This window comes from Danio rerio, chromosome 14 (assembly GCF_049306965.1).
Source record: "Danio rerio strain Tuebingen ecotype United States chromosome 14, GRCz12tu, whole genome shotgun sequence".
Lineage (NCBI taxonomy): Eukaryota > Metazoa > Chordata > Actinopteri > Cypriniformes > Danionidae > Danio > Danio rerio.
In genome coordinates this window covers 2,669,505-2,687,782 of record NC_133189.1, presented here as the reverse complement: position 1 = coordinate 2,687,782, position 18,278 = coordinate 2,669,505, and the positions used below count along the sequence as shown (strand labels likewise).

At 38.5% G+C, this 18,278-nt stretch overlaps 11 protein-coding genes across 11 annotated transcripts in view; all 11 read left to right on the top strand.

Moving 5' to 3' along the window:
- The window catches only part of pcdh2aa1 (protocadherin 2 alpha a 1), a 202,037-nt gene that overhangs the window by 148,040 nt on the left and 35,719 nt on the right, over window positions 1-18,278 (top strand).
- Window positions 1-18,278, top strand: part of pcdh2aa3 (protocadherin 2 alpha a 3) — a 192,430-nt gene that overhangs the window by 138,433 nt on the left and 35,719 nt on the right.
- The window catches only part of pcdh2aa15 (protocadherin 2 alpha a 15), a 147,926-nt gene that overhangs the window by 93,929 nt on the left and 35,719 nt on the right, over window positions 1-18,278 (top strand).
- Window positions 1-18,278, top strand: part of pcdh2ab2 (protocadherin 2 alpha b2) — an 89,903-nt gene that overhangs the window by 35,906 nt on the left and 35,719 nt on the right.
- The window catches only part of pcdh2ab3 (protocadherin 2 alpha b 3), an 86,119-nt gene that overhangs the window by 32,122 nt on the left and 35,719 nt on the right, over window positions 1-18,278 (top strand).
- Window positions 1-18,278, top strand: part of pcdh2ab5 (protocadherin 2 alpha b 5) — an 82,323-nt gene that overhangs the window by 28,326 nt on the left and 35,719 nt on the right.
- Window positions 1-18,278, top strand: part of pcdh2ab7 (protocadherin 2 alpha b 7) — a 75,703-nt gene that overhangs the window by 21,706 nt on the left and 35,719 nt on the right.
- Window positions 1-18,278, top strand: part of pcdh2ab9 (protocadherin 2 alpha b 9) — a 72,455-nt gene that overhangs the window by 18,458 nt on the left and 35,719 nt on the right.
- The window catches only part of pcdh2ab10 (protocadherin 2 alpha b 10), a 69,375-nt gene that overhangs the window by 15,378 nt on the left and 35,719 nt on the right, over window positions 1-18,278 (top strand).
- Window positions 1-18,278, top strand: part of pcdh2ab12 (protocadherin 2 alpha b 12) — a 66,588-nt gene that overhangs the window by 12,591 nt on the left and 35,719 nt on the right.
- Window positions 13,562-18,278, top strand: part of pcdh2ac (protocadherin 2 alpha c) — a 40,436-nt gene continuing 35,719 nt past the window's right edge. The window contains 1 exon segment of the mRNA NM_001007762.2: window positions 13,562-16,147. Within this exon segment, the coding sequence (NP_001007763.2) occupies window positions 13,562-16,147 (2,586 nt within the window).

Below are 18,278 nucleotides of genomic sequence, written 5' to 3'. Positions count from 1 at the left end.
TTGAGCACATTTTGTTATTATTGTTCATTTATTTGTTTGCTGGAATTTAGAACTGAATTTAGAAATAGTTTTGAAACAAATCTTTGCGCTTAACAAACAAAATTAATTATTTATAGGTTAACTGATGTCTGTGCGGGAAGGTTTCCCTGTCCACGAGAGCAAAAGCGAAAGTGAACTTACTTCATGTGCGCTTTTGACGTGACGCAGCTGGCTCTTAAAGGGAATGGGAGATGAGACTCTGATTGGTTTATTCTCAAAACACACCTATAACTCATTAAGAAAATAAACTCAACCCTTTTAGACCATGTGCCACGGCACAAAGCGGATTTTCCCGTCCTTAAATTAGCAAAAATGCGTTCTGACATGCCCTGAAAGCGTTTGCGCCCTGCGCTTTGCGCTCTGCACATGGACCGTCAAAATAGAGCCCTTAAAGATCCCATAATGCTTTTCAAAAGCATAAATAGACAGTAAATGTGTTTATGTGTTATTTTGATTGAACAGGGAATCACAGGACTGATTTTTCTAATGCCCATAGACAGTGAAAAATAAAGTATTGTCTGCAGGTTGAAGGAATAAAAGTACCGATATTGCGCTAGAAATGTACTCAAGAGAAAGTAAAAGTACACATTTTAAAAACTATATGTTACTTTACACCACTGAATACTATTGAAGTAAGTGGTTACTGGTTTTCATCAATTGTATGTACATTAACACAAAGAAACTCCAACAAATAGAAACTCAAACATGCTTGAAACAAGTGTAGGGTGCAATAAATGATAGCATAATTAAAATGTTTGTGTGAACTATCCCTTTAATATAGCATTTAGTAAGACCTATATGTGAGCTCAATACTCTTGTTCTTTTCACATGCACGGTTTAATCTTTTTGCAAACCGATTAGATTCGGTGATTAGATTTTGGACTGTCGCCTTGAACGTGAGTACATGATGTGTGCATAGCCTATTAGGAGTAAGTGGTTTACCTTTAGGTTTAGGTTTCCTTAACAACTTTACTAAAGATTGCCTTTAATCAGATAATAGAGACAAGATGCTCCAAATCGAACCTACAAATGTATGCTAGTTATACATGTTGCTCTCACTGCGTTGTAAGATGGAGTATGTGTAACAGAGGCCAGCTAGTGAGTGCTGTGCAGGTAAACCTCACTCCTCTGACCTCTAAAGGTGCTCTAGCGTCAGCCTCTAGAGGCGGTGATCATTATCCTCCTTGGTAGAGCGACCGACTCCCATGCAGAAGGTTGCCGGTTTGATACCAGCTCGGAGCGGGTTGGGTGGAGTAGACCCAGTGGGGTTTCATATGCAAATGTTTAGCTGATGTGAATATGAATGTGTTTTTGCCACTTGTATTTGGAGATTTGTGAACAATTGATCGTGGTATTGTTGTAGGTTTTTACTGTTAAATTTATTAAACAAAAACACTGCTGGATATGGATGTAAATAAATGACTCTTAAGATTTACTTGATAAAATTTGTGCAACTTTGCACAAGTAAAACTTAAGTAAATGTATTAATGTTATTTCAAGTGCATGTAAATCTGACTTTAGGAGTGTTAGGGTAAACATTGGTGCGTCACGGTCTGTGCTAGTTTTGCATTACTTCACAGTGTCATATGATGGAGTGTGGAAATGTTTATTTAATGTGAATCGTGAAGTGTACATGAATGAATTTTGCCACATGGATTTGGATATTTTTGCAACTGTAAATTGATCAAGATGTTATTATTTCTGTTAAATTTAGACACTGTAAATTATTATTTCTGTAAACAAAAATACTGCAGGACATGAATTTAAAGATAAGACTCTTAAGATTTGCTTGATAAAATTAATGTAGCTATTTGCACATGTAAAATTCAAGTAAACTTAAATAATATTATGTTAAGTGCAATTGCCAATATCATGTCAAATTGATATACTTTATTTTGGAGTGTTAGGTTAAACATTAAGCTAAAGTTAAACGATTGTCTTTCACTTTGCATCTAGATTTATTTAAATGAATTTTAATTAGTTAAGCACTTTTTGTTTTTGTTTTTTAGAAAAAAATGACTATGTTAAGTAAATCTTGTTAGTTATAAAAAGTTGGATTTATTTATTTTTTCTGTATTTTACTTATAGTCCATTGTCAGTTTATCACCCATTCATTTTCTTTTTGGCTTAGTCTCTTTTTTAATCTGGGGTCGCCACAGCGGAATGAACCGCCAACTAATCCAGCATATCTTTTACGCAGCGAATGCCTTTCCAGCTGCAACACAGTACTGGGAAACACCCATACACACTCATTCTCTCTCACACACACACTACAGCCAATTTAGTTCATCAGTTCACCTATAGCACGCGTTTGGACTGTGTGGGAAACCGGAGCACCCGGAGGAAACCCACACTAACACAGGGAGAACATGCAAACTCCAATCAGAAACGCCAGCTGGCCCAGCCGGGCCTCATCCACAGTAGAGACTTTCTTGCTGTGAGGCGACAGTGCTTACCACTGAGCCACCGTGTCGCCCCAGGACTATATTAAGTAAACCTTATTAGTTACAAGTTCGATTTTATGTTTCTGTATAATTTTCCCTTAATTTCCTTTATGAGTTCATAATAAAACATGATTTTTTTTTTTGTTTATTTGTAATTATTAGAAAACGTAAAAAAAAAACACAATTAAATGCATAATAATAGTTCAATATTTCAACTCAGTTAATTTATTACATGAAGTAATAATGCAAGTATTTAAAATTATACTTGGGAAATTCAAGTAACCTATGACTTATTATGTCATATATATACATTTTCATAATAATCAATATGTTTACATAATTATATATATATATATATATATATATATATATATATATATATATATATATATATATATATATATATATATATATATATATATATATTTATCATGTGTAAACATATCGATTATTATGACAATAAATATATTGTTTTACCTCACCAAAAAAAGTATTTTTGTATTTCAGTAATACAATATATTTTAAATAATCGCCCTTGCATTTCTCTATCACTTTAAACACTTATAGATTCACAACTGGACGCAGTTTGTTTCTTTCTTTTGTAATAGTTTATTTATTTATTAAGTCTCAAAGAAGCAAAAGAGAGAGCACATGTTGTTAAAAATAGATCGTAGTGCAAAAAATAGAAAATGACTTGCAGATATGAGAAGTATTAAGGACAAGAGAATGGCAATGCTTAGAAGTAGGAGTCAGAAATAGATTCCAGTGAAAAGGACAGAATGGTAATGCATTCTTATGGGTGAGGTGGAAAGACCTGCAGTTCACGTTTGTGCCCATAGAGGTCTGACTTTACTCATATTCTGCTTGACAAAATTCAGTACATGCTGGCACACCCAGAGTCATGCTCTTTGTTCTTTGTCTTTCAGCACGTATAGAATTAATATTTGGATCTAATGCTGATGTTTTGGGGGGGAAAAAGAGCATGGTATTATAAGATAATAAAAAAGCTGAATTAGATTAAACATGATTTTTAGGTTAATATTGTGTAGCATAAACCATAGCAAAGCTTTGATCAGTAAAGGGATTCAGTTTGTTCATTTATTTAGCAGGAACAATACACTCAACAATGACATGTAAAGGCCACCGATGCCTAAACATAGCATTAAACTATTTGCAGCCTTTGTCTCTTATTAGACTACAAAATAAAATAAAGTTAAATAAATAAATAAATAAATAAATAAATAAATAAAAATAGATAATAAATAAAATAAAATAAAATAAAATGAATTAATGTATAAATAAAGTAAAGTAAAGTAAAATAAAATAAAATGAATGAATAAATAAATAAATAAATAAATAAATAAATAAATAAATAAATATAAAATAAATAAATAAAGTAAAATAAAAATAAATAAATGAATAAATAAAATAAAAATAAACATGCATGTAATACATAATAAAACATTAAACGTGTATATGCAAATGCTAAATATATGATCTTAACTAAACTCATGCAATTTTATATAGGCACGATCATAAAATAGAGTACAAATGTCAAATTTAAAAGAAAATTAATGAATGTATATAATATGACAGTTATGAGTGGAGAATGCCGGTTTCCTTATGACGTCATTAGCATGACCTCCTTTACTGTGAATGACAGATGCAGTGATATCATCACTGGTGTCCCTGAGCTGTGTGACAATGAAGAGGAAAGCCCCAGTCAAACAAAACTGACTCACAGACGTTGTGTAGACACTCAACACTGACTCACACACTTCCACAATGACCCTCATTTCATGAAGACACATTAGGACAATTTAGCACATAAATTATGACACTCTCGAAATATATATATATATATATATATATATATATATATATATATATATATATATATATATGTTTCCCAGTACTGGGTTGAAGCTGGAAGGGCATCTGCTGCGTTAAACATATGCTGGATAAGTTGGTGGTTCATTCTGCTGTGGTGACCCAAATGAATAAAGGGACCCTGCAACCAGTACTGGGAAACACCCATACTCACTTATTCACACGCACACACTCATACACTACTGCCAATTATGCTGGATAAGTTGGCGGTTCATCCCGCTGTGTTGACCCCAATGAATAAAGGGACCCTGTAACCAGTACTGGGAAACACCCATACTCACTAATTCACTCACTCATACACTACGGCCAATTATGCTTGATAAGTTGGCGGTTCATTCCGCTGTGGTGACCCCAATGAATAAAGGGACCCTGCAACCAGTACTGGGAAACACCCATACTCATTCATTCACTCACTCATACACTACGGCCAATTATGCTTGATAAGTTGGCGGTTCATTCCGCTGTGGTGACCCCAATGAATAAAGGGACCCTGCAACCAATATTGGGAAACACCCATGCTCACTTATTCACACACACACACTCATACACTACTGCCAATTATGCTGGATAAGTTGGCGGTTCATCCCGCTGTGTTGACCCCAATGAATAAAGGGAGCCTGTAACCAGTACTGGGAAACACCCATACTCACTAATTCACTCACTCATACACTACGGCCAATTATTCTTGATAAGTTGGCGGTTCATTCAGCTGTGGTGACCCCAATGAATAAAGGGACCCTGCAACCAGTACTGGGAAACACTCATACTCATTCATTAACTCACTCATACACTACGGCCAATTATGCTTGATAAGTTGGCGGTTCATTCCGCTGTGGTGACCCCAATGAATAAAGGGACCCTGCAACCAATACTGGGAAACACCCATACTCACTTATTCACACGCACACACTCATACACAACGGCCAATTATGCTGGATTAGTTGCCAGTTCATTCCGCTGTGGTGACCCCAATGAATAAAGGGATCCTGCAACCAGTACTGGGAAACACCCATACTCACTCATTCACTCACTCATACACTACAGCCAATGATGCTTGATAAGTTGGCGGTTCATTCCGCTGTGGTGACCCTAATGAATAAAGGGACCCTGCAACCAGTACTGGGAAACACCCATACTCACTCATTCACGCACTCATACACTATGGACAATTTTGTTTCTTCAATTCACCTATAGCTCATGTGTACTGTAGGGGAAACCGGAGCACCTGCTGGAAACCCACGCCAACGCGGAGAGAACATGCAAACTCCAAACAGAAATGCCAAATGACCCAGCCGGGAATTGAACCTTGCTGTGAGGCAACAGTGGTAACCACTGAGCCACCGTGTCGCCCCCTTCTCAGACTCAACTTTAATTAATGCATGACACTCCAAAGCTGGTGCCTGCAAATCTCTCGAACAGCCATTATTGCAGACTAATGAATATCTTTTTAAATGGGCGATGACTGCACTGTAATGATCCAGTGTTAATATTTTAGAGTCATTTGCGATGAGTGAGTGGAGCTGGAAATTAATAAAACACAAGCGCTCTGGTTAGACTGTTGTACAGAGAGTTGATGAGCTTTCATATACTCTTTAGTTTTTGCCTTGTTCTGCTGTCAAATCTTTAAATTAATTGTATGCTTCAATTAAGTAGCATTGATTTAAATGTGCAATCATGATTAAAATCCTCATTGTGAAAAGGGAACTGTTCTAAGCCCTTTTTCCCATTGAACGCCTTGAGGGCAAAACGCCTGCTTGACGGGCACAAACTGTCGCAAAAGACTGCTGAAATTGGAGCCAGACATGCGCAGAAGGATTGTCTGATGGAGCCAGAGGAGGAGCCGCGAAAATGAGCAGAGTCGAGCTTCCAATCAAACGCTTTATGTAAAATCAACTACGCCCCCCGAACTTCTCAGCATGCGTTTGCTGTCATATCAACACAAATGGATGTAATAACGTTAACAAATATGAGGGTTTTATATATTCAATCGCGCCAGCTCCAGGCCGCAACACATAACTTACTCGCGGCGTCGCGGGCTGATTCCGGCTCGCATGCGGCAGCGCCTGCTCGCTCGGCCGCCGCATCTGGCTCGATTGACTCGGGCTGGAATTGGGTAGTGAGTCCAGGCATCCGGAGTAGGTCCAGCAGAGGTAACATTAGTCAGTCTGAGCTCTAAGAGATAAGTCTCCGGCAGGCGAGAATCTAGCCGGAACTGTGTTTTGCTATCTGGGTGGCTAGGCGTGTATCAGCAAACTAATAAAGCCCGAAAAAAGCCCTGAACTTAGCGAATAAACAGTGTTCCACCAGGATCATGTATGTCAGAAACTATAGTTTACTGCTGAACTCATTTTGTCATGGTAAAATAACACAGAAATCGAATAATAACACTTCAGTCTCCTGCCGAAGCTCAGACGCCGCGCTTTGAGAAACTGTCAATCACAACTGTCAATCACGATGACACGCCCAGCATTAAATTACTGCTAAAAACAAACTGTTTACAAAAATGAAGATCTGCACCTATTTCAGCACAATAACCAGTGCCTTAATCGACCAGAACTATCTTTCGGGACATTTTATTGCAAGTGTAATATTTTTTTTTATTTGGGCTCAAGTCTCCTTCATTAACACGGAGGAGGCGGGCTTTATGACTTGTACTGCAGCCAGCCCCCAGGGGGCGATCTAACGGCCGAAACCTTCACTCAAACGTAGGCTTGCAGCACACTTGGTTCTAATGTTACAGCAAACAACTAAGATGTCATAGGGGAAGGGGAAAAGGGAAAATACAGAGGTTTAAATTGATCATGAAAATCCTCCCAGGCAGATCTACAGTATTCAGCCGTGTCAGTAACATCAAACATTCAGCTTAAAGGACCCAAGCAGCGTCTTTATGTTTAGCCTGACAGACAGGTGTCCATTCGAGACTGCAGTAGGAGAGATGACTCAATTTAAAACCCCGAGAGACAGGGAAACAATTAGACAGCAGATGGATGCGATTCTAACAGGTAAGACAGGAAGGGAGATGTCAATGTTGCACAAAAGCATCACAGCACAATGAGACTGAAAAAAAAAACACACTGGGAGAATGTGTGTGTGCGCGTGAGTGTGTACATGCTAGACAGACCTCGAAGGAAAGGCCAGGTGTTTGAATAAGCTTGCGTGCATAATTGGAAAGATTACTGCAGATTTTTTTTTCTTCCCGTCTTTTTGGAATAAACAGCAGTACGAGTCCCGCAGGGAACGTCTGTGAAATGTCAGGACAGTGGATAAGGAGCTGAATGAAAATAATAACAATAAAGCTAGAGAGTTTGAGCTTGAATGCGTATGTTTGAATGTATTGAATGAGGGTAAATATTTTTAAATTTGAATTTAGGCGACGTGGTGGTGCAGTAGGTAGTGCTGTCGCCTCACAGCAGGAAGGTCGCTGGTTCGAGCCTCGGCTGGGTCAGTTGGCATTTCTGTAGGGAGTTTGCATGTTTTCCCTGCCTTCGCGTGGGTTTCCTCTGGGTGCTCCGGTTTCCCCTACGGTCCAAAGACATGCAGTACTGGTAAATTTGGTAGGCTAAATTGTCCGTAGTGTTTGAGTGTGAATGCATGTGTATGGATGTTTCCCACAGATGGGTTGCAGCTGGAAGGGTTTCAGCTGCGTAAAACATGTGCTGGATAAGTTGGCGGTTCATTGCGCTGTGGTGATCCCAGATTAAGCTGAAAAGAAAATAAATGAAAGAAATTTGCATTTATTTTTAGGTGCAATGCACATTTGACTTAAAATGCAAGAGAATTAAAATTATGTCATTATTTACAATTTTTTTTCACTTGTTTCTAACTAGTTTAAGTAATTTTGGGAAAAAAAACACAAGTGGATTTAGCCATAATACGTGGATTTAGAGGTGGATTTTTTGCAAAAAAAAAAAAAAGGCACAAGTGGATTTAGCTGGTTTTGACGCAAAAGAAAATTTACCTTGTTAAAAACCGGAGAATTGTCTAAAGCAGCATTTTTTGAAAAAAGGTATTTTATTTATCAGCTAATAACCTTTTCATTACCAATAAAATAAAACTTTTGAATTATAGGATAGGATAATTATAGGAGCCTGATAGAAAATGCTCATTTACAAAAAAAGGTCTGATGGATTTAGAGGGTTTTGCATCTGAACTCTTCAAATATATATATATATATATATATATACATATATATATATATATATATATATATATATATATATATATATATATATATATATATATATATATATATATATATAATTAAAAATATAACTAATATATCATATTATTCAATACATCATATTATTATTTAATATATCATAATCAACATTTTTGGATAAATCAGTAGTAAAAACGATAATAATCAGTATATTTGCAATGATTAATTTACAATAATCTAAATGTGTGTTTGTGTGTGTGTGTAAGCATATCACTGATTGTTATTGTTATTTCTCTCCTCTGTTTTTGTGACAGGCATTAATGTATTGTGCCACTAAAATTAATATTGTGCTCTCTCTCTCTCTCTTTTTCTCTCTCTCCCTCTCTCTGACGTCATAGTTCTGATTAGAGCGCATCACTGCGTTCTGCCTTGTCTTGACGCGCATTCTTTAGAGACAGAGTGGGATGAGGTGAGGCGAGAGAGGATGAAAGACACTGAGCATTTACTGGGCTTGTGGCCCGATGATTCAAACCAGGTTCTTTTAGGTCATTCTGTCAACATCAACCAAAGCATAGCACAGCTGTTCGCTCAGACATCACAGTCTCGCTCCTTGTCTCACTTCTTTATTATTATTCCAGTAAATAGTAGTGTGGTGCGCTTTTGTTTACATGCTTTAGTTCAGGAGTTCTCATCTGGTTTGGCCATGGGACCCACATTTTTACATGGTCATCAAGCCGCGACCCAAATTTGTAGGAACTATAATTTAATTTTAGGAATTATACTTTGTGTTTATTTGTTAACATAAGTAACGACAGATGCGTCATAAGAAATTCACCAAGACTTTCAAATAAACCATTTTATTGCTGTCATTAAACAAAATGGATCAAATTATAAAAATATTACAAAGTAAAAACCACAAATACTGTTAATAATAAACTGTTAATAAAACATGTTTTCTGGTTTCTAAATATTGCTTTAATTTAGAAGGTTTCATGCTCTTTAAGTCTTTTTTGTCATCAATATATATATATATATATATATATATATATATATATATATATATATATATATATATATATATATATATATATATATATATATTATATATATATATATATATATATATATATATATATATATATATATATATATATATATATATATATACTTTACATATTCTGGGTTGTACTTGCTTCAACATATTTGTTGCAATAATTAAATAAAATTTCACATGTCAAACGGTAGGGTTGTCGCGCACGCATTTCAAAATAAAAGTCCGATATAAGCAAAATAAGTAAAAACAAAAAAACTTTTGTTGTTTTGTGACTACACACTCCGCGACCCACTAGTTGAAAAACACTGCTTTAGTTAAAAGTGTTTTAGTGTTTGGGTGATTACTTGAGGTACATTTGGTTTTATATTTGCACATTCATTCAGTAACAATTTGTGGCATGCTCACTTTATTGTTTACCATGGTATTTTAAATATTCGGTCAGAAATCTCATGTAAGTATAACTTCAAAGCAGTATTAGCACTGTTTATTCAACTCTGAGCAATCTCATTGGCTGCTAATTATATATATATATATATATATATATATATATATATATATATATATATATATATATATATATATATATTAGGGATGGGAAGATTAACCGATATGTATCGATACGCGGTCATGCGCGTGCACGATGCGAGTGCATCGGTTGAGCAGCAGAGGATGAATGAAATTTTGGAAGCAAATCGAGATGCATCGGTTTTTGCGAGATGCATCGATTTTTCCGAGATACAGCTTATATTTTTAATATAGAATGTATTTTTTATTTATTAACAAGTGTTGTCGACCTGTTTTTGGCGCATAATTTAATCGACCTACTTAAAGTAAGCCTTAGCAACGGATTTGCGGATGTGCACACACTACAACTCAGTGTATCAGGTGTGCGGATGAAGCTAACGTTAGTGGAGCGCCCTCAGAAAGCGCGAGAAGCAAAACAAACATTTTATTCCCCACTGAGTTTTAAATCTAAAGTATGGCAAGCAACATTATGGATTTAAGGATGGACGACATGACAGGACAGATGCAATTTGCAAAATGTGCCGCGCATCTGTAAAATACGCGGGCAGTACGAGTAATCTGATATCTCACTTGAAGCGGCGCCACGGTGTTGTTGTGAAAGCATCTTCTAGTGTTTCTGCATCCCCGGCTTTCGCACTGCTTCAACCAGCTCCAAAAGTGGTGAGAAAAGCATTGAAAGTTTTTTTTTTTCCATGCGCAACAGTTCTGCTCGCTCTACGCCAATAACGAATGCTATTGCATTGTTCATCTGCAAAGATATTCAGCCTAGTGTCACGGAGAACGAAGGTTTTAAACACCTCCTCCTGTTAATTTTTATTTAATAATAATAATAGTAATATTAATAATAATAATGATAAAAATAATTGGGTGTCACGGTGGCACAGTGGGTAGTTTGACCACCTCACAGCAAGAAGATTGCTGGTTTGTTATATTTTTATTAGCCTGTTGTTTACAGTGACAGTGATGTTTCAACGCAGCATAACACTGCTAGTTCACGACCTTAAGTTTTGAATAATCAGTGGCAAAATATATCTTTGTAAAACTTGTTTTCATAGTTGAAAAGTTAAATCACAATTCTTGTTGTGCAATCATAATTTATTTATGTTAAAAGAGTGCAAATATATACATATTTTTTAAATATATATTGCACTTATACATTCTGTTTATCTTGAAAATACTTAAATAATATGTGCTGTATGTTCTAAAATGGCCCTCTACTGTAAACTGACACTCTGGCTCTGAGAGAAGAGCCAGTTTGTAAAAAAGTCTTGGTTTTGCTTGGTTTATAAATAATCAAACTCATTCAATGGCACAGCATCCTCTTTCACATCATCTCATAAACTTGATCTAATTAGTTAGTGCTGAAATATCGCATCGTATCGTGATATGGGTGTGAATCGTATCGTGTTGCATCGCAATATGTCACAAATGTATCGCTAATATATCGGATCGTATTCTTTGTATCGAGATGCGTATCGGATCGGCATTATAGCTTAGATGCCCAACCCTAATATATATATATATATATATATATATATATATATATATATATATATATATATATATATATATATATATATATATATATAGTTTCTGATATTATATTGTTAAAAAGTCAAAATGTGCAAATATAAAACTAGCTTTACCCCAATGGGTGATAATTCATACTAAACTCGAAAACATTAGAGGCAAAATGTATTATTACTATTAAAATAAACCCCTATTTGTATTCATTTTAATTGAATAAACTTGGTATAACCATTGCAAATCCTCATTAAAAGATTCAGTCTGAGTCATATTACAAAACAGCAGAAATCTATAGGCTGGACACTTCTGCCCAGAGACAGCGTGAGCTGGCGGCTCGGATGTGTGAGATGTGTGCTAATGTCTGACAGGAGAGAGGGAGAGAGAGCCAAATACACTGGCCAGAGTTTATAGCATCCAATGGATCTCTAATAGCCCCAGTAGACATTAATAGATACAGTGTCAGGACTGTTGACGATCTAATGTAGTTTCCTGCCCTGGTCTTGATTAATTATCTGGTTTTATTGGTTCCTATGAGGAACTTGGTTGGCTCGAAGCCCCTATTCAAAAGACCTACAACAAGACTACTTTCTTTGGCATATTGGGATGTGCTGCAATTTAGTTCACATAATCTTGTATCTGTTTTGGCTTACATCTTAAATTATTAATTTTTACAGCATTATTTATTTTTTAATTTAGCATTATTTATTTATTAATTTATTTATTTTATTATTATTTTTTAATAGAGATAAGTTTATCCTTTTTTCTTTTATACTTTTTAAATCTGAATACTTTGTAAACCTGCATGTCACACGTCTCAGTGGTACTTAACATATACCATCATGTTTATGGCTGTGTTGTGTAGGTCACCCATTGCTTGCTTGGCTTTTATTTATTAATTGGAAATATATTGCATATGCTCGTATATATATTGGCACAAAGACTAACAGAGACAGTTGTAGAGGAGGAGGAAAGAGTCATTATGTTAGCGGGCTGGCATGCATGAGAGCGTTTATCCGTGCACCTGTTTGTGCATTAAAATGAGCCCCATGATAAAAGCAAAAGAGAGGAGAGAGAGAGAGTGGATGTGTGTGGGGGGAGGCACAGCAGTCAGATTCTCCATTTGTAGTCGATGACAGTATAATCTGTCAGTTTTGGGGACAGTAAGAGCGAATGAGTGGCCAGCGAGTGAGTGCTATAAGAGCTGTCAGCAGAATCCAATGCATAGACGCAGAGAAGTGAAGGAGATGAGGGGGGAAATAGAATGCAATAAATGATCATTTCATATTTTAATTATTATTAAAACATTAAAAAATGCATTTATTTTTGTGATATGTGATTTCTATAAATGTCTGTGTATAATTCCATATTGTCACCTCAGCTGTGCGCTGGGAAGTGGAGACAATGAGGGAAAAAAAGGGCGGTGGCGCTGTGCGTGATTGAATGCAACCGTGTTTTCAATCGATATTAGTGAAAATATTCTGAAAATATAAACATGACGAATGCTGGAAAATAAATAAGAAGACGGACATGCTTTCAGCATGCCGTGATTTTGAATTCTTCACGTCTGCTTGTAAATAGGCTCGATGTTTTTGTTCGGAGGTGCTGAAATGCAGTGAGCTGCGCTGGTTAGTGCGCGCTGCTCCCATCCCCCGCCTGCACAGCACAGGGTGAGGGAGGGGGACAGGAGAGAAAGAGAGGGAGCGATAGGCAGCACCCTTGTGAGGGGAAACAAGAGTCAGCTTCGCGGTGAGAAGAAAAAGAGCTGGGGCGCTAACAAAAGAGAGACCATGGATGAAGCAGGGAAATGTCTGTTTGAGAAAGCCGCGCCGCGGAGACTTTGGTCATCCTGCACATAGTCTGCGCGTTTTTGGAGCTGTTGCGCGGTGAGCTTTTTAATCCGTCTGTGGATGTTGCCAGCTTGCGATGGCTGTTGCAGGGCGATGTAGCTGCATAAAGGAGAATGTGCCTCTTTGTTTTTGTTTCCTCGTTGTTTTACTAAGTGTCCTTACAAATGCACAAATTCGCTACAGCGTTCAGGAGGAGCTGGAGAGCGGCACCGTCGTTGGCGATCTCGTTCGAGATCTCGGGCTGGAGCTCAGAAAGCTGTCCGCGCGTCGGATCAGAATCAGCTCTGACACTGCGAGGCGATACTTCAACATCAACCACAAAACTGGTAAGCTTGTTATAAGCGACCGGATTGACCGCGAGACGCTCTGTGAATTCAGCGGCACCTGCACGCTTAGTCTGGACGTGGTGTTGGAAAGCCCGTTTGAACAGCACAGCGTGGATGTTGAGATTCTGGACGCAAATGACAACTCGCCACTTTTCCCCCGAGATGAGTACCAGCTGGAGATCTCCGAGGGCGCGCAGCCAGGCGCGCGGTTCTCCATTGAGGGCGCGCAGGATTCTGACGACGCCTCAAATTCTGTGCGCCATTATCGCCTCACCCCAAACGAACACCTGGCGCTCGATTCAACCAAACCACCTGCGGACGGGAAGCAGGTCGAGCTCGTGCTGAAAAAACCGTTCGACCGCGAGCTTTTACAGTCGCACCAGTTTCTAATCACTGCTACTGACGGCGGATCTCCTCCGCGCTCTGGCACAGCCAGAATCAACGTGCGCGTTTTGGATACCAATGACAACGTGCCCGTGTTCGACAGCTCAGTCTACAAAGTAAAACTGCGGGAAAACTCTCCCGTCGGCGCGCTGGTAATTAAATTAAACGCCACAGATAGAGACGAGGGCTCCAATGGGGAGGTGTACTACTCATTCAGCTCCTACACGCCAGATAAAGTGAGGCAGATGTTTTCTGTTGACGCAGACAGTGGGGAAATCAGAGTTAAGAGCAATGTGGACTATGAAGAAACCAACAGCTATGAGATGTACATCCAGGCTGCAGACCGAGGCCAAGGAGCTGTAGCTGTGCACTGTAAAGTGGTGGTGGAGGTGCTGGATGTGAACGATAACCCTCCTGAGATTGTGCTGTCCTCTCTATCCAGCCCTGTTCGAGAGGACGCTCGGGCAGACACCGTGGTGGCTCTAATCAGCATCAATGACAAAGACTCTGGACAAAACAAACAGGTCAGCTTGGACATCATCCCACCCGACCTTCCCTTTAAAATCAAGTCATTCCGAAATCATTACACCATTGTTACCTCTGCCCTGCTGGATCGAGAGACTATATCGTCGTATAATGTTACGGTTACGGCTACAGATGGTGGGACGCCACCCCTTTCATCCTCGATGACAGTGCGAGTGGAAGTGGCAGACATAAATGACAACCCGCCACGCTTTAAACAGACTTCATACACTGTTTACGTCTCAGAAAACAATGCACCCAGTGCACCTCTGTGTGTCATCAAAGCAACCGACCCTGATGCCGGTGAGAACGCACGCATCACATACACCATCCTCACCGACAACAACCATGGAGTTTCCGTGGGATCTTATATTTCGGTCAAACCTGCCACCGGAGAGGTGTACGCACTCCGATCGTTTGACTTCGAGAAGCTGCGTGAGTTTCATTTTCAAGTGAAAGCACAAGATAACGGTGTGCCACCGTTGAGCAGGGTCGCAACTGTCTACATCTACATCATGGACTCCAACGACCACAGCCCAAAGTTTGCTCGCGCAGTAGTAAACGGCTCCCACTCCACAGAGACTATTTTGCGTCATTCGGAAGCAGGGGTCCTTGTTTCACGTGCTCTGGCATGGGACTTGGACGCTGGAGAAAATGCCTGGTTGCTTTACAACCTCCATCATGCGCCAGAACTGGACTTGTTTAAAATACACGAGCACACAGGTGAGATCCGCACTACGAGACGAGTAATCGAAGACAATTCGACGGTGTTCAGCCTAACGGTGCACGTACGTGATCATGGTTCACCTGCTCGCTCTGCATCTACAACGATCAACGTTGCAGTTATGGAGCTGCCACCGAAGGTGGCTCCAGACCCCAAGCGCATCATCAGGCCGCACGGCACAATGATGTTCTCAGAAGTAACCCTCTATCTTCTTATCGCGCTCAGTGCCACCACCTTTGTTTTCTTGCTCACAGTCTTCGTCCTTGCCATCGTTCGATGCCATGCCTACTGCAGCCAGCCAGATGCTTGCTCCTGCTCTCCTTGCTGTGGCTCTAAAAAGAAAAAGACAACAACTATGAAAAAGGCACCTAAAGATGGAGGAGGTGGTGGAGGAGGCGGTGGAGCTACAGGTGGGGGTGCGGCTGGCGGGGTCACTGTCCATCAACAAGCCGCAGTAATGCGCAGAGACCTGAAAGTGGAGCCACACTACATTGAGGTCCGAGGAAATGGCTCTCTGACCAAAACATACTGCTATAAGACCTGCCTGACCGCCACCTCAGGAAGTGACACTTTTATGTTCTACAATACGGGCCGGCCGTTGAGCGGAACTTGGGGTTCGGGGGCAGATCGCTTCTTCACTGGACAAAGCGGACAGTTTGTGCGCAGACTGAGCATGCCCGACGCTACGGCAATACAGGTGTGTGCAGTGCCCACACTCTCTCAGCATCCATCAAGTGACTCATCCATCTATCCCCCATCTTTGCACTCTCAGATATGGGGATGCAAAATAAACCATCAAGCATAAAACCGTGATTTTTTCATACAATTGAAGCAGATGTTTATATCAGGGGAGTCCAAACTCAGTCCTGGATAGCCGGTGTCCTGCTGAGCTTAGCTCTAATTTGCTTGGAAGTTTCTAATATTTCTTGTAAGAGTTTGATTAGCTGGTTTTGGTTTGATTAGGGTTGGAGCTAAACTCTCCAGGACAACACCAGCCCTTCAAAACCAAGCTTGGACACCCCTGGTTTATATAGTCAAGCCCAAAATTCACCCTTGGCAAATTTAAAAGATACTTTTCAGCTATGGCGAGGCAGTGGCGCAGTGGGTAGCACGTTCGCCTCACAGCAAGAAGGTCGCTGGGTCGCTGGTTTGATTATCGGCTCAGTTGGTGTTTCTGTGTGGAGTTTGCATGTTCTCCCTGCGTTCTGCTGGGTTTCCTCCAGGTGCTCCGGTTTCCCCCACAGTCCAAAGACATGTGGTACAGGTGAATTGGGTAGGCTAAATTGTCCTTAGTGTATGAATGTGTGTGTGTGGATGTTTCCCAGAGATGGGTTGCAGCTGGAAGGGCATCCGCTGTGTAAAAACTTGCTGGATAAGTTGGCGGTTCATTCCGCTGTGGCAACCCCAGATTAATAAAGGGACTAAGCCGACAAGAAGATGAATGAATTTTCAGCTATGTTTTTTTTTTTTTTTTGGACCGGAAATGACACAGGCTTCTCCCAAAGGATGGTAAGATGAAGTTCAAGAGGCATCATTGTGGAAACAAAATATGTCTCTGCTTTTAATTACATTTGAACAAAAACTTAAGTCAGAATTTGCCTTGGGTACAAATAATTTTGGGTTTTACTGTTTGTATATATATATATATATATATATATATATATATATATATATATATATATATATATATATATTTATATATATATATATATATATATATATATATATATATATATATATATGTGTGTGTGTGTGTGTGTGTGTGTGTGTGTGTGTGTGTGTGTGTGTGTGTGTGTGTGTGTGTGTGTCTGTGTCTGTGTGTCTGTGTGTCTGTGTGTGTGTCTGTAAACGAAGAGTCCAGATGCAAAAACCTCTAAGTGCCGTCTGAACTTTTCATAAAAAATGAGCATTTTTCTCAGACTCCTATGTTTATGTTGAGTTATTTCATTTTAAAGACCAAGAGTGTATTCTTTATGCCATAAATTGAAATTATTGAACCTACACACATGTGCCTAATAAAAATGCTCATTTATATATATATAGTGCTCAGCATAATTGAGTACACCCAATTTTGAAAATGAACATTTTTATCCATTTCTCAGTGAATATAGGCAATGTATTTTGGTGCATTTGAAAAAAAAACATATTAATCAAATAGATGCATTGAACAAAATAGTATTTTAGTCAGCAAAATATTAAAAAAACTTAAATATAAAACAATTAAATCCAAGCAAAATATTGGAAAAATAAATTACAACCTACAAATTTACAACTTAATTTTTCATTTATTTTGCTTCTTTTGATTTTTCCTCCTTTTTAAATTTGTATTCAATATTTTTCTCTAACTAAATTTGGGTGTACTAGTTTTTGGAGCGTTATCCTAAGTTATTTTGTTAGATAAGCTTCAGATTTGGCTTCAGTACTGACTAATCTAATGCATATGCATTGCACGAGCATAATATTGTATAGCTTCCTATTAAAATATGGATTTGATTATATAGATTTGTGCGGGGTGTATTTATGTATGCTGAGCATTACAATTGCAAGCATCAAAAGGGCAGCAAACACAATAAAAGTTTTGATTTTACATTTTTTTTTGTCTACAATACATTTACAGAAGATCCAAATTTGATTACAAGTCAAGTTAATCCTACAATTTATAGATATTCTTCCCTCTAGTGCAGATGTCAAATCTCATTTTTCAAGCTGCCATATGGTTTTGATGGACTGAGAATATATTACAAAAGAATTGGCATAATAACTATGTTCATTCAGACATTGGTAGTATATAAATTGCAAAGACAAAGCAAATTACAAGTTGGATTTAATGTGTACTA